General features: G+C 53.5%; 2 protein-coding genes across 5 annotated transcripts; one reads left to right on the forward strand and one right to left on the reverse strand.

Moving 5' to 3' along the window:
- Positions 1-85: 85 nt before the first annotated feature.
- Positions 86-8,388, forward strand: DDX49 (DEAD-box helicase 49). Its single transcript, XM_066350427.1, has 13 exons — positions 86-347; positions 2,196-2,319; positions 3,316-3,401; positions 3,490-3,611; positions 3,919-4,106; positions 4,261-4,401; positions 5,108-5,183; positions 5,459-5,535; positions 5,720-5,817; positions 6,843-6,917; positions 7,506-7,594; positions 7,695-7,766; positions 7,856-8,388. Exons 1-13 carry the CDS (start codon positions 233-235, stop codon positions 8,042-8,044), a joined length of 1,452 nt encoding a protein of 483 aa, XP_066206524.1. The 5' UTR covers positions 86-232; the 3' UTR covers positions 8,045-8,388.
- Positions 8,389-9,064: 676 nt separating this feature from the next.
- Positions 9,065-16,623, reverse strand: HOMER3 (homer scaffold protein 3). 4 transcript variants are annotated; one of them, XM_066350439.1, is made up of 10 exons: positions 16,483-16,623; positions 14,773-14,854; positions 14,531-14,687; positions 14,205-14,336; positions 13,081-13,188; positions 12,232-12,356; positions 11,476-11,632; positions 10,802-10,909; positions 10,604-10,690; positions 9,065-9,551 (listed from the first exon to the last, which is right to left on the reverse strand). In XM_066350439.1, exons 2-10 carry the CDS (start codon positions 14,784-14,786, stop codon positions 9,360-9,362), a joined length of 1,080 nt encoding a protein of 359 aa, XP_066206536.1. In that variant the 5' UTR covers positions 14,787-14,854; positions 16,483-16,623; the 3' UTR covers positions 9,065-9,359. The 4 variants fall into 4 exon arrangements, with proteins under 4 accessions (XP_066206536.1, XP_066206546.1, XP_066206565.1 ...); XM_066350449.1 differs by having other exon boundaries at positions 16,509-16,611; XM_066350468.1 differs by lacking the exon at positions 14,773-14,854.
- Positions 16,624-17,740: the final 1,117 nt, after the last annotated feature.

Here is a 17,740-nt window from a genome sequence, read left to right on the forward strand (position 1 = left end):
GTTCCGGAGGGTGACGCAAGTGCGTCTCGCAGGGCATTTCGAGAATTGTAGTTTTATTTAATCCTGCCAGACAATGGGATTCGGGAAAACATGGTAAAGATGTGGTCAGGCTGGGAATGGAACGGAGGTGGGACCACGCAGGAATCGGATCCAAAGAACGGGAAACTTTTTATTGCGTCATTGGCACGCGCCGGAAGCGCGGCTCACACGGGTTTAGTAGCGAGCCGAGAAAATGTCTGGGTTCTCGGGTCTAGGGCTTTCGTCGTGGCTCGTGGAACAATGTCGGCAGCTGGGTTTGAAGCAACCTACACCTGTGCAACTCGGCTGCATCCCCGCCATTCTGGAAGGTAAGTATGGCCCGTCCTCGTCCCCAGGAGGCGTCTGCGCCCCTGTCTCTTCCTCTCTTCCCCTTACACATGCTGGTTTTCGGGCATTTCAGGGAGCCTGGGTTCCGGAGGCAGACTAAGCAGCGTTGTTGGCTTTTAGGTTGCTGGACTGACTTGCTGTGTGTCCGCACACAAGTGATGTAAAACCTCTTAACCTCTGAAACCTACATATTCTCAGAATCAGGGAGGTTTGGTGGATGACTAACCGATAGTACTGGGAAATTTTAAGAGAAGTTGCATTACTGTCTTCATTTTTTTTTTTTTTTTAAGTCAGAGGAGGGGAGATAGTGAGGCAGACTCCCGCATGGGCCCCTGCCGGATCCACCTCCATCTAGGGCCGGGCTGATGCTCGAGTAGGAGCTGTTTTTTAGCACCTGCGGCTGCTCAGACCAACCCAGAACCTGGTGGACGCTCCAATTGAGCCACAGGTTGCGCGAGAGGAAGAGGGAAAGAAGGGGAAGAGGGAACGGGACAGAAGCAGATGGTTGCTTCTCTTGTGTTACCTGACCGGTTATCAAACCCAGGATGTCCATTCATGGACCTACGCACTATCCACTGAGCCACCCGCCAGGTCCTGCTGTCTTCATTTTACATCCGGAAACAGGTTGTCAAAATTACTGATAGATCAAGGACTTTGGCTCCATGACTGTTCTTCTCCCCACTCTTCTAGCCCAACTGAGTTTTTTTGTTTTTTTTGTTTTGTTTTGTTTTTATAGAGACAGAGAGAGAGGAATAGATAGGGACAGATAGACAGGAACAGAGAGAGATGAGAAGAATGAATCATTAGTTTTTTGTTGGGACACCTTAGTTGTTCATTGATTGCTTTCTCATATGTTCCTTGACCGTGGGGCTACAGCAGACTGAGTAACCCCTTGCTCAAGCCAGCGACCTTGGGTCCAATCTGGTGAGCTTTGCTCAAACCAGATGAGCCCGTGCTCAAGCTGGTGACCTTGGGGTCTGGAACCTGGGTCCTCCACATCCCAGTCTGATGCTCTATCCACTGCGCCACCGCCTGGTCGGGCTAGCCCAACCCAGTTTTGCCATTGCAGAGATGCCCTCAGGAAGCCTAGGACGTGACAAGTTGATGGATTAAATCAGTGGTAGTCAACCTGGTCCCTACCGCCCACTAGTGGGCGTTCCAGCTTTCATGGTGGGCGGTAGCAGAGCAACCAAAGTATAGATAAAAGATAGATTTAACCATAGTAAGTTGTTTTATAAAGACTTATTCTGCCAAACTTAGTGAAAATCTGACATAAAGTACTTGGTAAGTAATTACTATTATATGCTTTAACTTGCTGTAACTATGCTTTATAAATTTTATAAAGTAAAGTTACTTCCCTACTTTATAACTCACCATTACTGTGGAACCAGTAATGCGGTTAGAATATTTTACTACTAACAGAGATACAAAAGTGGGTGGTAGGTATAAAAAGGTTGACTACCCCTGGATTAAATAAACATGTGAAAGAATTAATAGGGAGCATAAGATGCAGATTGGAGGAGGGCATTCCAGGTTCCCCATGCTGAGATGATGGTGGCGGGGGGTAGTCCACATGAGGTAGTAGATATAACATCTTGGGTCATGGAAGTAGATTCCAATCCAGTCTGCTATTCACCAACTGTGTTCCTGAGCAAATCTGAGTCTGTTTTTGCTTCTGTTAAATGGGAATGATAATGGTCTCTTCCTCCTAAAATTTGTCAGTATCCCCAGAATGGAAAAGGGATGGGCCAGTATCAGGCATACATTAACTGTTCAATGGAACATTTATCTGCACCTAAACTGTTGATGTTGCTTTGCACTCTGCCCAGGTCGGGACTGCCTGGGCTGTGCTAATACAGGCAGTGGCAAGACGGCAGCGTTTGTCCTGCCCATCTTGCAGAAACTGTCTGAGGATCCCTATGGTATCTTCTGCCTTGTCCTGACACCCACAAGGTGAGCTCCCCACAGACCTCTGGGTAAGTTAACCAGCTGTGTTCTCTTGGGCAAGTTCTTTATCTCTGTGAGCCACACTTTCCCTGTATGCATAATGGAAACAAATCATGCCTCCTCTTATGGGTGCTACAGAATTAAGTAATATAGCATGTGAAAAATGTTGAGCATAGCGTTTGACTCAGGGCAAGCACTGGCCAGACAGGATCTGTCAGTAGTTTTGTAGCTTAAGAATAGGTATATCTTCCATTATTGGTCACATAGAGAGGGTGGTTGACATGACACGTTCTGAAATGGCAGATGAGTTAAGCACTGTGTTATGAAAGTGTGACCTGGGAAAGGGTGAGATCAAGGAACACTTCAGTCAAGGGTTCCTTAAGGAATGAGAAGTGTCTCTCAAAGGAACTTGTTTGGGGAAAGTTAATCTAGGCAGAGGGAATTGCTAGTGCACTCATGCAGAGATGTGAGAGGCAGGATACAGAAAGGGTCCTGGGGGCCAGGCATATTAGAGCTAGCCTGAAAAGGGCCTTAAACGCCAGGTTAGAATTGATTTTGAGGGAATGTGAGTGACAGAAGGCAAGACAGGAGGAGGCCAGGAAGCGGGGACATGGGCCCAAGAGAGACCTGGTTGGAGCTAAGGCTGAGAGGCAGAGAGAAGAGAAGTTGGATACTGACTAGCCTTGGGGAGGTGGGGTAAGGGACTAACGCTCAGGTATTAGGCTTTGGTGACTGGTGTCAAGGCTGTTGCTGAGAATATGGGAGGAGGAGAGGCCAGACTGAGTGGGACTGCTAGGGGAGGTGCCATGGGCTGTTCTGGGCTCAGTCTGGTGAGGGGAAAGTGCCTATACAGTTCTCCAGTGCTAATTGTCAGAGATTTTGTCCAAGGGAGACTGGGAGCCATGGATAGATAAGAGTGAGTCAGGAAGCTCTAGGGTGGAGCTAGAAATGGGAGGTAGGCACAGAACCGCTATGTAACCCAGCCTGGCTTCATACCCACAGGGAGCTGGCCTACCAGATCGCAGAGCAGTTCCGGGTCCTGGGGAAGCCTTTGGGCCTGAAAGAATGCATCATTGTCGGCGGCATGGGTACAGGGGCCCCAGGAAGGCTCTGGGCGTGGGATCCCTGCAGCCTTGAACCACCTGTTGAGCCCCACTTCTTGCCCATTACCTACAGACATGGTGGCCCAGGCCCTGGAGCTCTCCCGGAAACCACACGTGGTTATCGCCACCCCAGGGCGCCTGGCTGACCACCTCCGCAGCTCCAACACCTTCAGCATCAAGAAGATCCGCTTTCTGGTGAGTTGGCCTCAGCACTGATTCATCCATTTGGAAAATGTGGTCCATAAGCCATCCAGGACAATGTTAGGAACAGCTCAGAGGCCAAGATGAGGTGGCCTATACCAGCAAGGGTGGTTGGGCCTGTCTAAGGAAGTGACATTGGAGCTGAGACAGGTGAGGGAGCAGGGCCTCTAAAACCTCAAGGGAGAATGCCCCTGCGCCCATGGCCAAAGCTGGGAAGGAGGCACGTGAGAGTGGCAGGCCAACCTCAGATAACATCCCCATCCCAAACCCCTACCACTATGTGCTGCTGCCTGTGTCGCAGGTGATGGACGAGGCGGACCGGCTGTTGGAGCAGGGCTGCACTGATTTCACCGTGGACCTGGAGGCTATCTTGGCGGCTGTGCCTGCACGCAGGCAGACACTACTCTTCAGTGCCACCCTGACCGACACACTCAGGGAGCTGCAGGGCCTGGCCACCAACCAGCCCTTCTTCTGGGAGGCTCAGGCCCCGTGAGTCTACAGACACATTCCAGGGCTGGCAGGGGCAGGCAGGAGGTGGTGGGGTGGTGGGGAGGTTACCCTCAATGGAGGTTATTGCCCATTGGAGGGGCAGGGCACTGGCTGAATTCAACAGACGGGGAAACTGAGGCCCACCCCTTCCCAGGGTGCGCACAGTAGAACAGCTACACCAGCACTACCTACTGGTGCCTGAGAAGGTTAAGGATGCCTACTTGGTCCATCTGATTCAGAACTTCCAGGATGAACATGAGGATTGGTCCATCATCATCTTCACCAACACATGCAAGTGAGCTCAGTGGGCCTGCCTCCCACAGACCTTCATAGAGGCCCAATAGGTGACCCGAGGTCACAGGTGGGAGGAACACAGTCAATCTCAGCACTCCAGGGCCTCTGCTCAGACCAGAGGTTTTGAAAGATTTGCTTCAGGAGACTCAGAGATCAGGCAGCTCACCATGGTCGCCTCTCCTAAAGTTGTAACCAGGATTTGGGATTCCTCAGATCTTCCCTTAACCCAAAGAACCAGGGGTCCCCAGCTCTGCCCAGCTTGGACCAGCCTATTTGTTGTGGTCTAAGGTGTTATGGAGGCCCAGTGCAGCAGCATCCACACTCAGGGCTGGTCTTCCCACAGGGTACTTTAGAATATTCTGAAGCACGTCGTGGTATTGTCAAGAAACTGTAAACTGTTCTAGTATGAGCCAGTCAATGGGAAGTCCGTGCCACATTGACAGGACCTCCTACCTGGTGCTACTTCTCAAGAATTTATTGGCTTCCTGAAAAGTCTGGATGTGGGGCTAAGTCTGGATGACTCATTGGCTTAGGCTAGGAGAAGAGTCTACAGAGAGAATGTCAGTGGGCAAGACACCCAGCACCTTTGCTTGCCCTTTTCCATTTGTGCAGGACCATCTGCTTGGGGTCCTCGGCAGGGGTGGGGGCAGGAGCACTTTCCCAGGGTCGCAGGTTTGGAGGGGCTGCCAGTGTGTCTTTCTGACCAGGACCTGCCAGATCCTGTGCATGATGCTACGCAAGTTCAACTTCCCCGCTGTGGCTCTGCATTCTATAATGAAACAGGTGAGCAGACCCCCGCCTGCCAGCCTTGCCTGAGACTCCTCCCAGCCACAGGACCCTTGGCTAGGCTCTTCCCTCTGCCTGGAACATTCTTCCTGCTACCCCTGTCTGCCCTGGTTTGGCTTTTTCAGTCATCTCCCTCACTGGACTGTGAGGACAGCACCATCCTTGCCCCTGCTCTGTTCTCAGGCTTCATCTAGTGAGTGCTTGAACATTTACCATGGTGCTAACTGACCCCTAGCCCCCATCCCTCAATTTTTCTCCTTTATCTGGCTCAGAAAGAACGCTTTGCTGCCCTGGCCAAGTTCAAGTCAAGCATCTATCGGATCCTGATTGCAACAGATGTGGCCTCCCGGTGAGTGGCCCAGGGTACTCCCTCCTGTGCACTGGCCCAGTCCCATCCCAAAGAGGGGCCAGAAGGGGAGGCTGGCCTTGGGCAAGGGTTGGGCAACCCCAGCTTCACTGCTAAGTGACATTGGATGAGTCTCAGCCTCGGTTTCTGCATGTGGATAGTGGTGTTGATTGGCCTCTGCCTCTAGGGGCCTGGACATTCCCACAGTACAGGTGGTCATCAACCACAACACCCCTGGCCTCCCAAAGATCTACATCCACCGAGTTGGCCGGACAGCCCGTGCAGGTGAGCAGACAGGATGGTGGCCTTTGGGGACCTATTCCTTCAGCCTGCCCTACACATTGAGAAACTAATCATTAGCTGGTACAACAGGAGGGATACAGCCTGCAGGTGAGAAATGTTAAGAGACAGCATTTGCAAATTGGGGAATTGTCCTTTTAAAAGCAAAGGCAGTGACTGTACTTTGGCATTTCTATGTGACCTACACTCTGTCTCCTGGAGATGTGGCGCATACTCACAAATCCTTACCACTTCCTATTACCTCACTCCAGTCCTCTTCTCCTGTCAGGGCTGCCATTTGGGACCTTGCAGTGAGTGGGTGCATGAGTCCTGGTGTGATGTTGCCCTATGGGATTTGGTGCCAAGTTTAGCTTCTCAGTGTGCTCAGTGTAACCCTAGCCAGGGGCCAAGGAAGCATCCATCTTTCTGCTCCCCAGCCCTGCCAGGGAGAGATACTGCATTTGTGAGATTTTCTCATGCCTGGAGTAGAGACGAGGCTTCTGGGGCTATACTGGACCTGTTCCTTCTCTCCTGCCCTGTGGCCTCAGGGAGGTCACTTCAGCTTTCTGGGCCTTACACTCTCATTAAATCATGGGTGATGAGAACATGCCGCCTGTTTGGAGCGGCTCCAAGGGTCATGGGCTTCATCAGCTGTTAGTGCTGGTCCAGTACTAGTCATTGTCACAGAAACAGGATGGAGAAGTTGGCACGTACAAATCTGGGCTGAGGCTTGTCAGGGCTTATTGCTGACATCACTCAGTCTGGCAGCCATGCTGAAAAGGGAAATCAGCCACCATTGCCCACCTCCATGTAGGGCCAAGGTGGCAGGAGAGCTGCCTCTCCCTGGTGTCCTATAGCTCCCCCGAGACAGACCCACACACTACACAGGTCTGGCTGGGGGTCGAGCCCTGATACTCTGGACTTCCTTCACCTACCCCCACGTACCCATCAAGTTCTGCTGCCCTCAATTGAAAGGAGTCCTGACCTGCCTCTGTTAATCCCTCATCCTGATAACTGGTGTATCCTCACAGGGCGGCAGGGACAGGCCATTACACTGGTGACACAGTATGACATCCACCTGGTACATGCTATTGAGGAGCAGATCAGTAAGTAATGGGGCAGGGGCAGGATGCCCACCTGCCTTCTCACATGAACGGACTTAAACTGTACTCTCTTACACAACAAAAAAAAAGAATTTTTTTTTTGCCCAGTTATTGAAGTACAAGCTCCCCATTATGGCTCTCAGCAGCCAAAAGCCATGTCCAGTGGGCAGGGACTTTGGTTTCTGAGACCATGCTGTGTGGATCGTCCCTGTGGATGGGTCAGAGGTCCTAAGGATGGGGACTGAGTCTGTTTAAAACCTGCCTCAAGTTGTTTAATGTGTAGCTAAAATGAAGAACCACTAGGGTATCTCCAATCACCACACTGTCCTAAAATTCAGAAACTCCTTGACTTTAAAGGACACTGTCCAAAAAATAAATATTCCCAGTCAAGTTCATGGTGTTAATAACCACACACATACACAAACACAAAAAGCATTCTATACCTTCTTAGGTCTGAAATCCCAGATCTTGCCCACCTGACTTAACTGATACGATCTAAGATGCCTTGAATGCCTCATTGCACTGAGAACTCATTAAGTGAGTGAAATCCCTTCTCCCTGTCGTGTTCGCCCTCCCCCACTGTCCCCACAGAAAAGAAGCTGGAGGAGTTCGTGGTGGAGGAGGCTGAGGTGCTGCAGATTCTCACGCAGGTCAATATGGTCCGGAGAGAATGTGAAATTGTGAGTGTTGGGGAGCTAATCCTTGGGACCCAGGGTGGTCCCCTCAAGATGGGGACCTCCAGCCCCCTCTGACAGCCTCTCCCTCTCCCACCTACCCCAGAAATTTGAGGCAGCCAACTTTGATGAAAAGAAGGAAATTAATAAGCGGAAGCAGCTCATCCTGGAGGGGAAGGTGAGGGCTGAGCCAGCAGGTGGGAGGCAGGGTTCCTGAGGTAGGGGATGACCACCAGCTCAGCCACCTCCCCATCCTCCCTGAACCAGGACCCTGACCTGGAGGCCAAACGTAAGGCTGAGCTGGCCAAGATCAAGCAGAAGAACCAGCGTTTCAGGAAGCAGGTGGAACATACATTGCAGCAGCAGATGGCTGGTGGCCCTGGCGGCAGAGGACGTTCATCCAAGGCTCAGCTTGAGGCCCAAGAGGCCCCAGCACCCACCCAGGGCCCTGCCTGAGCCCCACTGGGCCCCTGCATGCTGACAGATTCCTTCGTTGATCTGAGGGTTGGAGTTGAAGGGTCTTACCCTGTTGAAAACCCCCTCTCCCAGCCTGCCTAGCCCCCCTCAGTGGAGCCCAATGACACCCACATTGTGCAGTACATGGCTCCTCCACCCTATGGTCCTGGCTGGCCCTTTAGAGTCTTGACCAAAGTCAGGTTGTAAAGGAAAGAACACTGGCCATGTTGGGCTCATCTCCATACAGTGACAAGGGTCACCATGGGTGAGGGAGTTGCCATGGAACCCAAGAGTAAAGGTGTGTCATTTGCAGGAGACACTCAATAAATAGGTCTATTGACTTACCTGTCTGACTTGAGGGATTGGGCAGGAAAGGAGGTTATGGCCTCTTGTGCCTTTTAAGTCTCCCAGAACTACATGTTACGCCATCCCACCCCCAGTTTTCCAGTCCTGTTGGGCCAAGCCCTAAACTTTGAACTGCAGTGCTGGCTGTTCCAGCTGGGTGACCCTTACTTTTGCCATTTGGGAAATGGACACAGAAACTGCAACTCTCCAAATGTGGCCATGAGGTTGGTGAGATCATCCCCTCCTCTGTGAACATGGCTGTGGTCTGAGGAGCTTTTCTGCTTGCCCACTTCATCAGATTTGGGGGTTGTAGCCAGAGTGAACTGGGGCTTAACCAGGGGCCACCTAAGTCTAAAACTGGTCTAGACAGTATGGATTGAGCCTAAGGGGATGGGGGCAGCAGAACCAGGCAGAGCTGTGTGGGCTGGGCCCCTCACTGGGCTGAGTCTCACCCTACACTGATGGGGCAGCTAAGGTGTACCCAAAGTAAACAGGAGAGGGTCTAGTGACAGTGCTTAGGTACCCACAGAGCCAGACTTAGAAATGTAGTCTGGGCACCAGTAATGCTTTGATGATTCTAGAAATCCTACGCAAGGCAGGGGGTATAAAGGGGAAAATATGCGGTGACGGAAAATGATTTGACTTCAGGTGATGGGCACACAACACAATCAACTGTTCAAATGTTATGGAGATGTTTACCTAAAACCTATGTACAGTACTCATTGATCAATGTCACCCCATTAAATTAAATTTTCTAAAAAAAAATCCTACATAGTGAGAAGCCCCAAATAACTGCTGAAGGGTGAGTGGCCAGGCCAGCCCCTCCTGGGCTGAATCGGCCCTGGTCCCTGCCAGGGTGAATGGCCTGCTGGACCGCCTGCGGCCAGCCTGTGCCCCAGGTAGGAAGCATTTGTATACAACCTGCTCCCGTAGGCCTGAGCTCCTATGAGGACTGGCAGCTGGACTGGGCTCAGGGCGCACCTTCAGCCAAGCGGGCCAGGCCCTCCCGCAGCTCGCTCAGCTCAAAAAGCCTGACGTCCAGCAGCTGCGCAGCCCGGGCCACCTCGGCCCTTGCCTGTTCCCGCTCGGCCCGAGCCTCCTCCAGACTCTGCTCTGTAACCTGTAATTGGTGCTCCAATTCCACGTTGCGGGTTTCCAGGCCCTGCAGGGAGAGGATGGGTGGGGTTAAGGGCCCTCACAGGTGTCTAGGGTCACCCAGCACTGCCCGGGGTGTCAGTATCTGAATGCCATCCACAACCCCAATGTGGGCCAAGCCCTCCATCTGGTCAGCCAAGATGGTTGCCAACATGTATTTTTATTTTCCCTGTCTTTTTTTAAGGAGCCCAATATTTTCTTCTGTGCCTGGGGCCTCAACCGACCTTAATCCGCCTCTGGTCTGACACCCCTCTGAGGTTATGCTGTATCATACCCATTTTACAGAGTACCAGACTAAGGCTCAAGGTAGTGATCTGTGGAGATCACACAGCCAGTCCTCCCTGCTACCTGTGTTGGAGACACTCCCTGGTCCCAAGGCCAATTTGAACATCACAGAACATAATGCCTCTCTTCTGAAAGCCCTCCTGTGACTGATCAGGCTGGGGATGAAATCCATGAAATACATACCATCCCTCTCCTCCTTTCTTATTCCAACACAACCTCACTGGCCTTGTGGTCAACATGTTGATGTCCTCCCTATCTCAAGGCCTTTGCACATGCTGTGCCCTCTGCCCAGGAAACTGGCATATTTCCCCAACTTTCTCCCCAGGACACTTTTGGGGACACCAGATCTTTTAATACCTCCACCTGCAAACTCCCAAGACATGTTCCATGAATGTTTCTTGGATAAAGTTTTTAGTGAAAGTCAGGTCAGCTGGACCTGAGTTCAAATGCAGGCTCCTATCTCAGGCTGGGGATGAGTGAGGACTTCATGGGGTCAAGAACTGGAGCTCAATGGGGAATTAAAAACTGCTTGTTTATAAATAAATGAGTGGCTCAAAAATGTACCAATAACAACCATTTACAAACCACCTCAGACCTTCCATGCATCTAGTTTTCCCAATCCTTCACAGCCTTAGAAAGATATCTTCCTGATCCCATTTACAGGTGGAGAAACAGGCTCGGGGATGGGCCAGGAAGGGAAGATACCAAGTCTATCCCACACCAGAGGCTGGCTGCCCAAGTGCAGTCATTCCACCCCCTGGCAACCACACACACCTGCACCTTCTGCAGCGTCTCCTCCCACTCCACTGCATCAGGGGCCTCTCGAGGCCCACCAGCCTGGGTCTTCAGTGTCTGGATCTCCTAGTGGAGAAGTTTCCAGGGTGATGTGGGGGTCCTGGCTTCCCCCATAGGTCTGGGAAGTGAAGCCTGGTGACATACATAAATATATACTCTAACCTGCTCAGTGCTCACCTGATCCTTGGTTTGCACTAGGGACTCCAGCTGCTCCAGCGACTGGCCTGTCCCCTCCTCACAGACTTGGGTTGCCTCTGTGGCTGCCTGTGCCTCCAACTCAGCCACCTGCATGGACAGAAAGGTCAGCAACTCCCTGAGGAATCTACCTTCTGCTTAGTTCTGCCTGTGACTAGGCATTTATTTGCCCCCCTCTGCTTGGAGGTACCACCCTGCCCCTGGTAGGGAAGACTGTTAGAGTCTGACACAGGCGGATTTAACGGTGGGTGCACCAGCACCGACTTCTGAAGGGCCCCACAAAACCCCAATTCACACTTTTTTCTAATGATACCAAGTTTGGTCTCATGTGCGATTTTAACATTAATAGTACATATTTTTTACTTATTTAAAAGTATGGTTAACATGTATTTTTATTTTCCTTGTCTTTTTTTTTTTTAAGGAGCCCAATATTCTGCGCCTGGGTCCTCAACCGACCTTAATCCGCCTCTGGTCTGACACCCCTCTGAGGTTATGCTGTATCATACCCATTTTACAGAGTACAAGACTAAGGCTCAAGGAAGTGATCTGTGGAGTTCACACAGCCAGTCGGCGTACCCAGGACACACAGGACGCGTGCATGCAGGGGCTACAGTTGTCTGGGTCGCGGGGTCTCTGAGAGGGAGGGGTCTCCTTACCCGCTGCCGCAGCCGTTCGGCTTCTGCGCGCTGGGCCTCCAGCTGCTGCCTCCACTGAGCGGCAGCTGCGTTGGCCTCTCGCAAGGCGCTGGCCAACTTGTTATTGCTGTCCTGTAGAGCGAAGAACTCGGCCTCCCACTGTACCTCGCCCACGGAACTGCGGAGACGCACAGGTCGACACCATGTGAAGCCAGGCAAGCAGACGCTAGGCTAGGGGTGGGGCCGACTGGGCCGGGCGGTCTATGGGAGGGGCCACAGTGGACTTGGTGTGCGGAGAGCGGTACAATGGGCAGCGGCAGGGTGAAGCAGGACAAAGCTTGGCGGCGGAGCCAGCGCCCAGAAAACCCGGGAAGGAGTCTTACTGGAGGTGTGGCTAGGGGGGCGGTGCTAGGGGGTGGGCGAGGGTCGGGTCTGAGTAGGCACCGGTTATTTCCTCAGTGAGACAATGAGAATGTCCCATGGGCAAGCCATGGGGATGTAGCCACAACCGGGTAGGGTAGGGAGGCGCAGGGGAGTTTAGAACTAACTAGGGGAGGTGTGAAAGGGACGGGGCGGGATCATCTCCCTAAAAGGCGTGACCAAAGCCGGAGTGAGTAGAAGGGTGAGTTCCTCTCCGGAAGGGGCAGGACTGGGGTTAACCGCTTCCCTGTACCCATAGTCAGATCGGCCGCTGGTTGCGCTCCAGCGGCTTCTGAGACGCTCCTCCTGCAGCCCTTGGCCCTGCCGTGACCCCCATGCCCCGCCCTATTCCCTCACCCCTCCGACAGCATCTTCTTGAGCCGCTCTCGCTCAGCAGGGCCAGGGGCTTCCGCGCTCTGGCTGCGGAACAGTTTCTCGTCGCTGGGGGGGCCATTGGCGCTGACGAGGGGGTTCGGGGGCACCTAAGAGTGTGGGCAGGTGGGGCTTCGGTCAAGGATCAGTTAGTAGGTCATGGTTAGGGTCAGGACTTATGTTATTAGGGTCATGACTGAGGGCAGGCGATCTTCCCAGCACTGGGATCCGAGCGCACCCCTCTCATCCTCATCCAACCTCCATGGTCCCCAACCTTGCCTGCTTGGGCTCTCACCAATTCCTCAGGTGCAAGCTTGATGCTGGCCAGTCTAAACCCACTGAGATACTAGAAATCTGGGGGCTGCGAGGGGAAAGTCAATCTGAAAACCTAGGAACAGTACCTACAATAAGCCCTCTCCACCAGGCTGAATTTCTTATGAATCCACTTCATGAGCCCTGAGAGCAGGAGCCAGCCTGCTTTTTCATCTCTGTAACCCCAGTCCAGCCCTGGGCCCAGCACACAGCAGGTGGTTAATAAATTACGCTGCATAAATTAATGGGAGAAACTGCCCAGAAACAGTTCTTTACTCTGCTTCCCTAGCCATCTCAACTTCCGGGTTTTGACTTGGTCATCTGAGCTGGCTTTCTGGTCTTCCTGACCCAAAGTTAGGCCAGATTTCCCTTGACATGCTCCATAGCACCCACACTCCTCCTCCGTGGTCCCTGCCACAGTTTGTGTGCATTTAGTTCTGGGCACTGACACAACACAATGCAGGGACCCCCTCCTCCCACCCTCCAATATTGTCAGGCAGGCATGGGACAGGGAGTGCTGACCTGGTGGGTGGAAAGCCCCAGGGCTGGACTGGTGAGCTCCCCCCCATCCTGAGATTTCTCCTTTGCCAGCCTCGCTGCTTCCTTTACTTCCTGGAACTTCTCAGCAAACTGAGGAAGGGGAACAGAAATAGACAGTCAATAAACCCTTGGCCCCCTCCCCGACACCCCACCAGGTTACTACCAGCCAGCACATCCCTGTCACTTTCTTTTTGTGTGTGTGTGACAGAGACAGAGAGAGGGACCGATAGGGACAGACAGACAGGAAGGAGAGATGAGAAGCATCAGCTCTTCGTTGTGGCACCTTAGTTGTTCATTGATTGCTATCTCATATGTGCCTTGACCGGGGGGCTACAGCAGACCGAGTGACCCCTTGCTCAAGCCAGTGACTTTGGGCTTAAGCTGGTGAGCCTTGCTCGAACCAGATAAGCCCGCGCTCAAGCTGGTGACTTCAGGGTTTTGAACCTGGGTCCTCCGCATACTAGTCCGACGTTCTATCCACTGCACCACCGCCTGGGCAGGCCCTGTCACTTTCAAAGGGACTTAGCAACTCTGTGTATCCCCTCATCTCATGAACTGCTAGAGTGGGAAGAAGGCTTAGGAAATGATGACCCAATGAGCAGAGTGGGCTTGAGGGAGGGAGGTGGGAAGTTCATGGAGGAGTCTTACATACTCATGTAGGAAAAAATACTCCTGCTTTATACTACCCACAGAAATAAATTCAAGACCTAAATATGAAAGGAAAATGAAAACTAATTGAAGAAGAAAATTGTTATGCCTGAGAATAACTCCAAGAACACTAACCAACCATCCAGGAAAATAGTAGATAAAACAATACTGACATCTAGAGACAGCAGAGGGTGGAGGGCAGCAATGATATAGTGTTAGCATGTGTGGGGAAAGCACCCAGCCCAGCCCAGGAACCCAGAGAGGGGCAGAGTGTGTTGAAATTGGAGCAGGTGGCCTGCAGGGCTGGGATGTGAACCAGGGAATTGGGAAGGGGCTTCTGGCTTGTCCAGTTCTACAGCTGGGAAGGTAGAGGCCCAGCACCTGACCAAGGGCCCCAGTGCACCCAAGAGAATACCCAGGCCCAGCCTTATCCCTCCTACCACATACCCGAGACCCACCTGGGTCAGATGCTGTTCAGAAGCAAAGCCAAGGCCATAGACAGTGTTGGCACGACTGTCTGCCCACTGTCCAAACTTCTGGGAGGTTTTGGTAAAGGTCATGTTGGGGGTGACAGTGCTATTGATAATAGCCTGGGGAGAAGAGAACAAAGTTCAGGGTCAATGGGACTGCTAATAATGAACAAGAGACCACTGGGGTATCACTTTGTATTAGTGCCTCCAAGGTATATGGTCTGAGCCATTTCAGGAGGAAGAGACTGGCACACAGCAAGGCAACAACCAGACCAGGCCTGTTGCCTGCTGCCCCAACTAGGCCCTGCCAGGACCTTTGCGCCCCCAATGCTGATGATTCGGTAGACATTGCGGGTGGCATCATAGAAGTAGGAGACGGTGAGTGCATGCTTTCCCGCAGGGATCCAGTTCCGTTTGGTGGCTGGGTCAATCTGGAACACATGTGCCCGTGTGCTGAAGATGGGCTGTTCCCTGCATGGGGAGAGAGCACTCAGTTGGAGCTGGGTACCCCGTCCCCAGAAGGCTCAGGGCCAAATCAGTGGAGGCAGGGGCTCACCTGGCTGTGGACATTGGTCAAGCTGGGCTGGGTGGGCTTCAAGGGGCAGCCAGAGCAGTGGCAGGAGCTGCTGGTTCAGCCTCTGGGGTAGATGGGGCTTGTGAGTGTTCCCCGCCTCCCACCCCCACCCCCAGGACAGCTTGAGGGAGGCCAAGCAGGTCTCAGGACCTACCACCAGATGCACCCTTCATAGAATTTCAATCAAAAAGGTAAGGGAATCAGAAGATCACTCAGAGCAAGGAGACCTTGACTCCTCCTGGAGAACACTTACAACACCCTGGGCAGGAGATGGCTTTCTGAGGAGCCAGGTGGCCCCTGACATTTCAACATATCATCATCCGGGATGTTGAATCCCCAGCCCAGTGAAGCTCCCTCAATATCCGGTGGGTTCAGAGAGCCAAGGCCAGCTCCTGCTCAGTACTTTCCCATACATTCTCCCATCCCTCCTCAAACCAGGGTTCCAGCCATAAGTGTGGCATCACCAGGTGCCTACTGGGAGACCAGTCCTAGCTGGGCCCACAGAAGGATCCCTCCATTTCCACTCTAAGGCACAGGCACAGATGTAGTGTCAAAATCCAATTAGGGACCCTCCATCCTTGTCAAAAAAAGATGTAGTCAAACAGGACCACCCTGGTGTCCACCACCAGGTGGCTTATCAACACTCACTCCCAATACCATGGAGGGTGGATAGGACCCAGGATTAGGAGATGGGCTCCCCAGTCTCTCTGCTGGGGATGACCCCACAGGAACCAGAAACAGCTGCCTAGGGAGGATTCCCGACCCTTCCCCTGCATCCTCAAACTTGCATCCAGGGTATCTGCAGGAGACTCAGGAGGGACCTGGGGGAGGCAAGCTGGGAGAGGGAGAAGGGACTCCAGGGTTTAGTAGTCTCAGTGGTCAGAGGGAGACGCCCCCCTTAACCCCACAGTCCTGGGCAGGGTCTGAAACCTAAGCCCCTGGTGTGCAACTCTGGCAGAGGTTGGGGGATGGTGGTCCTGGGCCCAGCTGGGGCTCTGGAGCTCAGGGGTCTCTGGGAACGCTGGCCCTTCCGGCCGGGACTGCACTTGCGCGTCTGACGAAAGTTACTCACCAACTAGTTATGCCCCTCGGATACCGCGGCTGTGAGGCTCCCAGAGGGGGCCCGACCCCGCCCGATGCCCTGGCGCCCCAATGCGGGTTCCTGATATTCAGTCAGGATCAAGTCCCAACACGCGCCAGGAGTGGGGCGCCCAGTGCGTGCCTCAACATTAGGATGTGCGGTCCCCAACCTTGGAACTTCCAAGATGCCCGCGACACCCCCGACTCCGAGTCCAGAACTTCGGGGACATGTTATCTGCCTCCTCTAACCCAGGTTCATAACTTCGGGGATCCTCCGCGCCACCCGGTTCCTAACACCCTTGCATCCCCGGGTCCGGAATTTCGGGGTCTCCTCGCACCACCCCTCACCCCCAGGTCTGGAACTTCGGAAACGCCTTCGCAGCTTCCTGTGACTCTGGGCGCGGAACTTTGGGAAACCCTCTCACTGAACCCGACCCCCGACCCGAGCTCCGGAACTTCGGGGGCCGTGAGCCCCAGCCAGACCTGGTACTCGAAGCTTCCCCGGCCGCCCCCAGCCTCGGAGTCCGGAACTTAGGGGACCCCCGCGCTCTCCCCCGGCCCTAGAACTTCGGGGTCCCCGCACTAGCGCTCAAGCTCATTGGTCGGGCTCACCCTGCCGGCTAGGCTCCCCGGTGTACCGGCGGAGTCGGGTGCGGCACGCAGCGCCGACTCCCCGCGCCCTCAGCGCCGCCCGCGCCTTTGTCTGCGCTGCCGCCCGCGCCGCCTCCGGTCCCATCACAGCCGGTCCCGACGCGGCCGCCGCCCGCCCCGCCTCCCCGCCTCCCCGCCTCCCCGAGGCCTCCCGCAGCGCCCCCTGCTGGCCCTTCGTGGAGAGGGAGGGGTGAGAGTGGGGTAAGGGAGGCCAGAAGAATGGGAGAGGGCTGGGGTGTGGGGAAAGAGTGGGAAAGGGGACTGGGATGAGGGTGGGACTCAGACCCAGAAACAGACAGGGTGCGGAGGTGGGGAGAGACGCAGAGACAGAGGAAACGGACAGACAGAACTGTAACTGTGTAACATGACAATGCCAAAGATGGTTTTATGACTTTGTTATAGGGTCCCAGAATCCAGGGTGAAGAGAATGAATGTCGGTGTCCTGTTCCCACCAAATGGGTGAGTCCCCTAGGTCCGCACACCTGGATTGCACCTCTGGTCAGAGGGAGCGCTTCAAACACTTACCAATAGCATGTCCTTCTGGGGCTGAGCAGTGATCCCCTCCCGAGGCCCCCTGGCCTGTCTCAAGTCACACAATGCTGTCGGGTCCATGGGCAGAGGCATCCAGGCTCCTTAAACTCAAGACCCACAGTTCCCTGAAGCTCTGAGGCTCATGGTTGAGCTTTCCAGAGGTTTTGCTTTTCGTTTCCTATGTCACATCTCCTCTCCCTCTTCTTTTATTTCTGTTCCCCTAACAAGAATCACACATCTGAGTTGTTTGCTACCTTCAAATTACTTTTAGGTGAATTCTGGAAACTTATTCCCAGGCCAAGATCTGAGTTTACTCCCTCCAGGACTTTGCCCAAGCGGTTCCCTCCACCAAGAATGCCCTTCCTGCAGGCACTATTCTACCTTGTCCTTTGAGGCTCAACTCCATGGCCACTTTCCTTCGAGAAGCTTGTCTGACCAGCCTGGGTTTAGAAGGAATCTCACCCCACCCTGCCTTACGCTGCCGTCCCTTTCTGTGAGATCCCTGATGTGTGTTATCTGTTTATAAGATATTTATCTAATTAGATATTATTTATCAACTGTGGCCAGACCTGGTCACTCCTGGTAGGCTGGCCCATCCTGGACCCCCAGCCTCACTGGGGAAATGGAAGCGCAGACTCAATTTCCCAGGCTGCTTCTAACTTTGCAAGGCATCTGCACAAGCAAAAGA

The sequence above is a fragment of the Saccopteryx leptura genome, chromosome 1 (assembly GCF_036850995.1).
Source record: "Saccopteryx leptura isolate mSacLep1 chromosome 1, mSacLep1_pri_phased_curated, whole genome shotgun sequence".
NCBI classification, from domain to species: Eukaryota; Metazoa; Chordata; class Mammalia; order Chiroptera; family Emballonuridae; genus Saccopteryx; species Saccopteryx leptura.

Coding starts and splice junctions, on each gene's coding strand:
- DDX49 (XM_066350427.1), top strand. CDS start 233: ATGTCTGGGTTCTCGGGTCTAGGGCTTTCGTCGTGGCTCGTGGAACAA. Junction 348..2,195: donor CATCCCCGCCATTCTGGAAG/GTAAGTATGGCC, acceptor CACTCTGCCCAG/GTCGGGACTGCCTGGGCTGT. Junction 3,612..3,918: donor TCAAGAAGATCCGCTTTCTG/GTGAGTTGGCCT, acceptor CCTGTGTCGCAG/GTGATGGACGAGGCGGACCG.
- HOMER3 (XM_066350439.1), bottom strand. Junction 10,910..11,475: donor CCGAACGGCTGCGGCAGCGG/GTAAGGAGACCC, acceptor CTGTCCATGCAG/GTGGCTGAGTTGGAGGCACA. Junction 9,552..10,603: donor AGACGCTGCAGAAGGTGCAG/GTGTGTGTGGTT, acceptor CTCTCCCTGCAG/GGCCTGGAAACCCGCAACGT.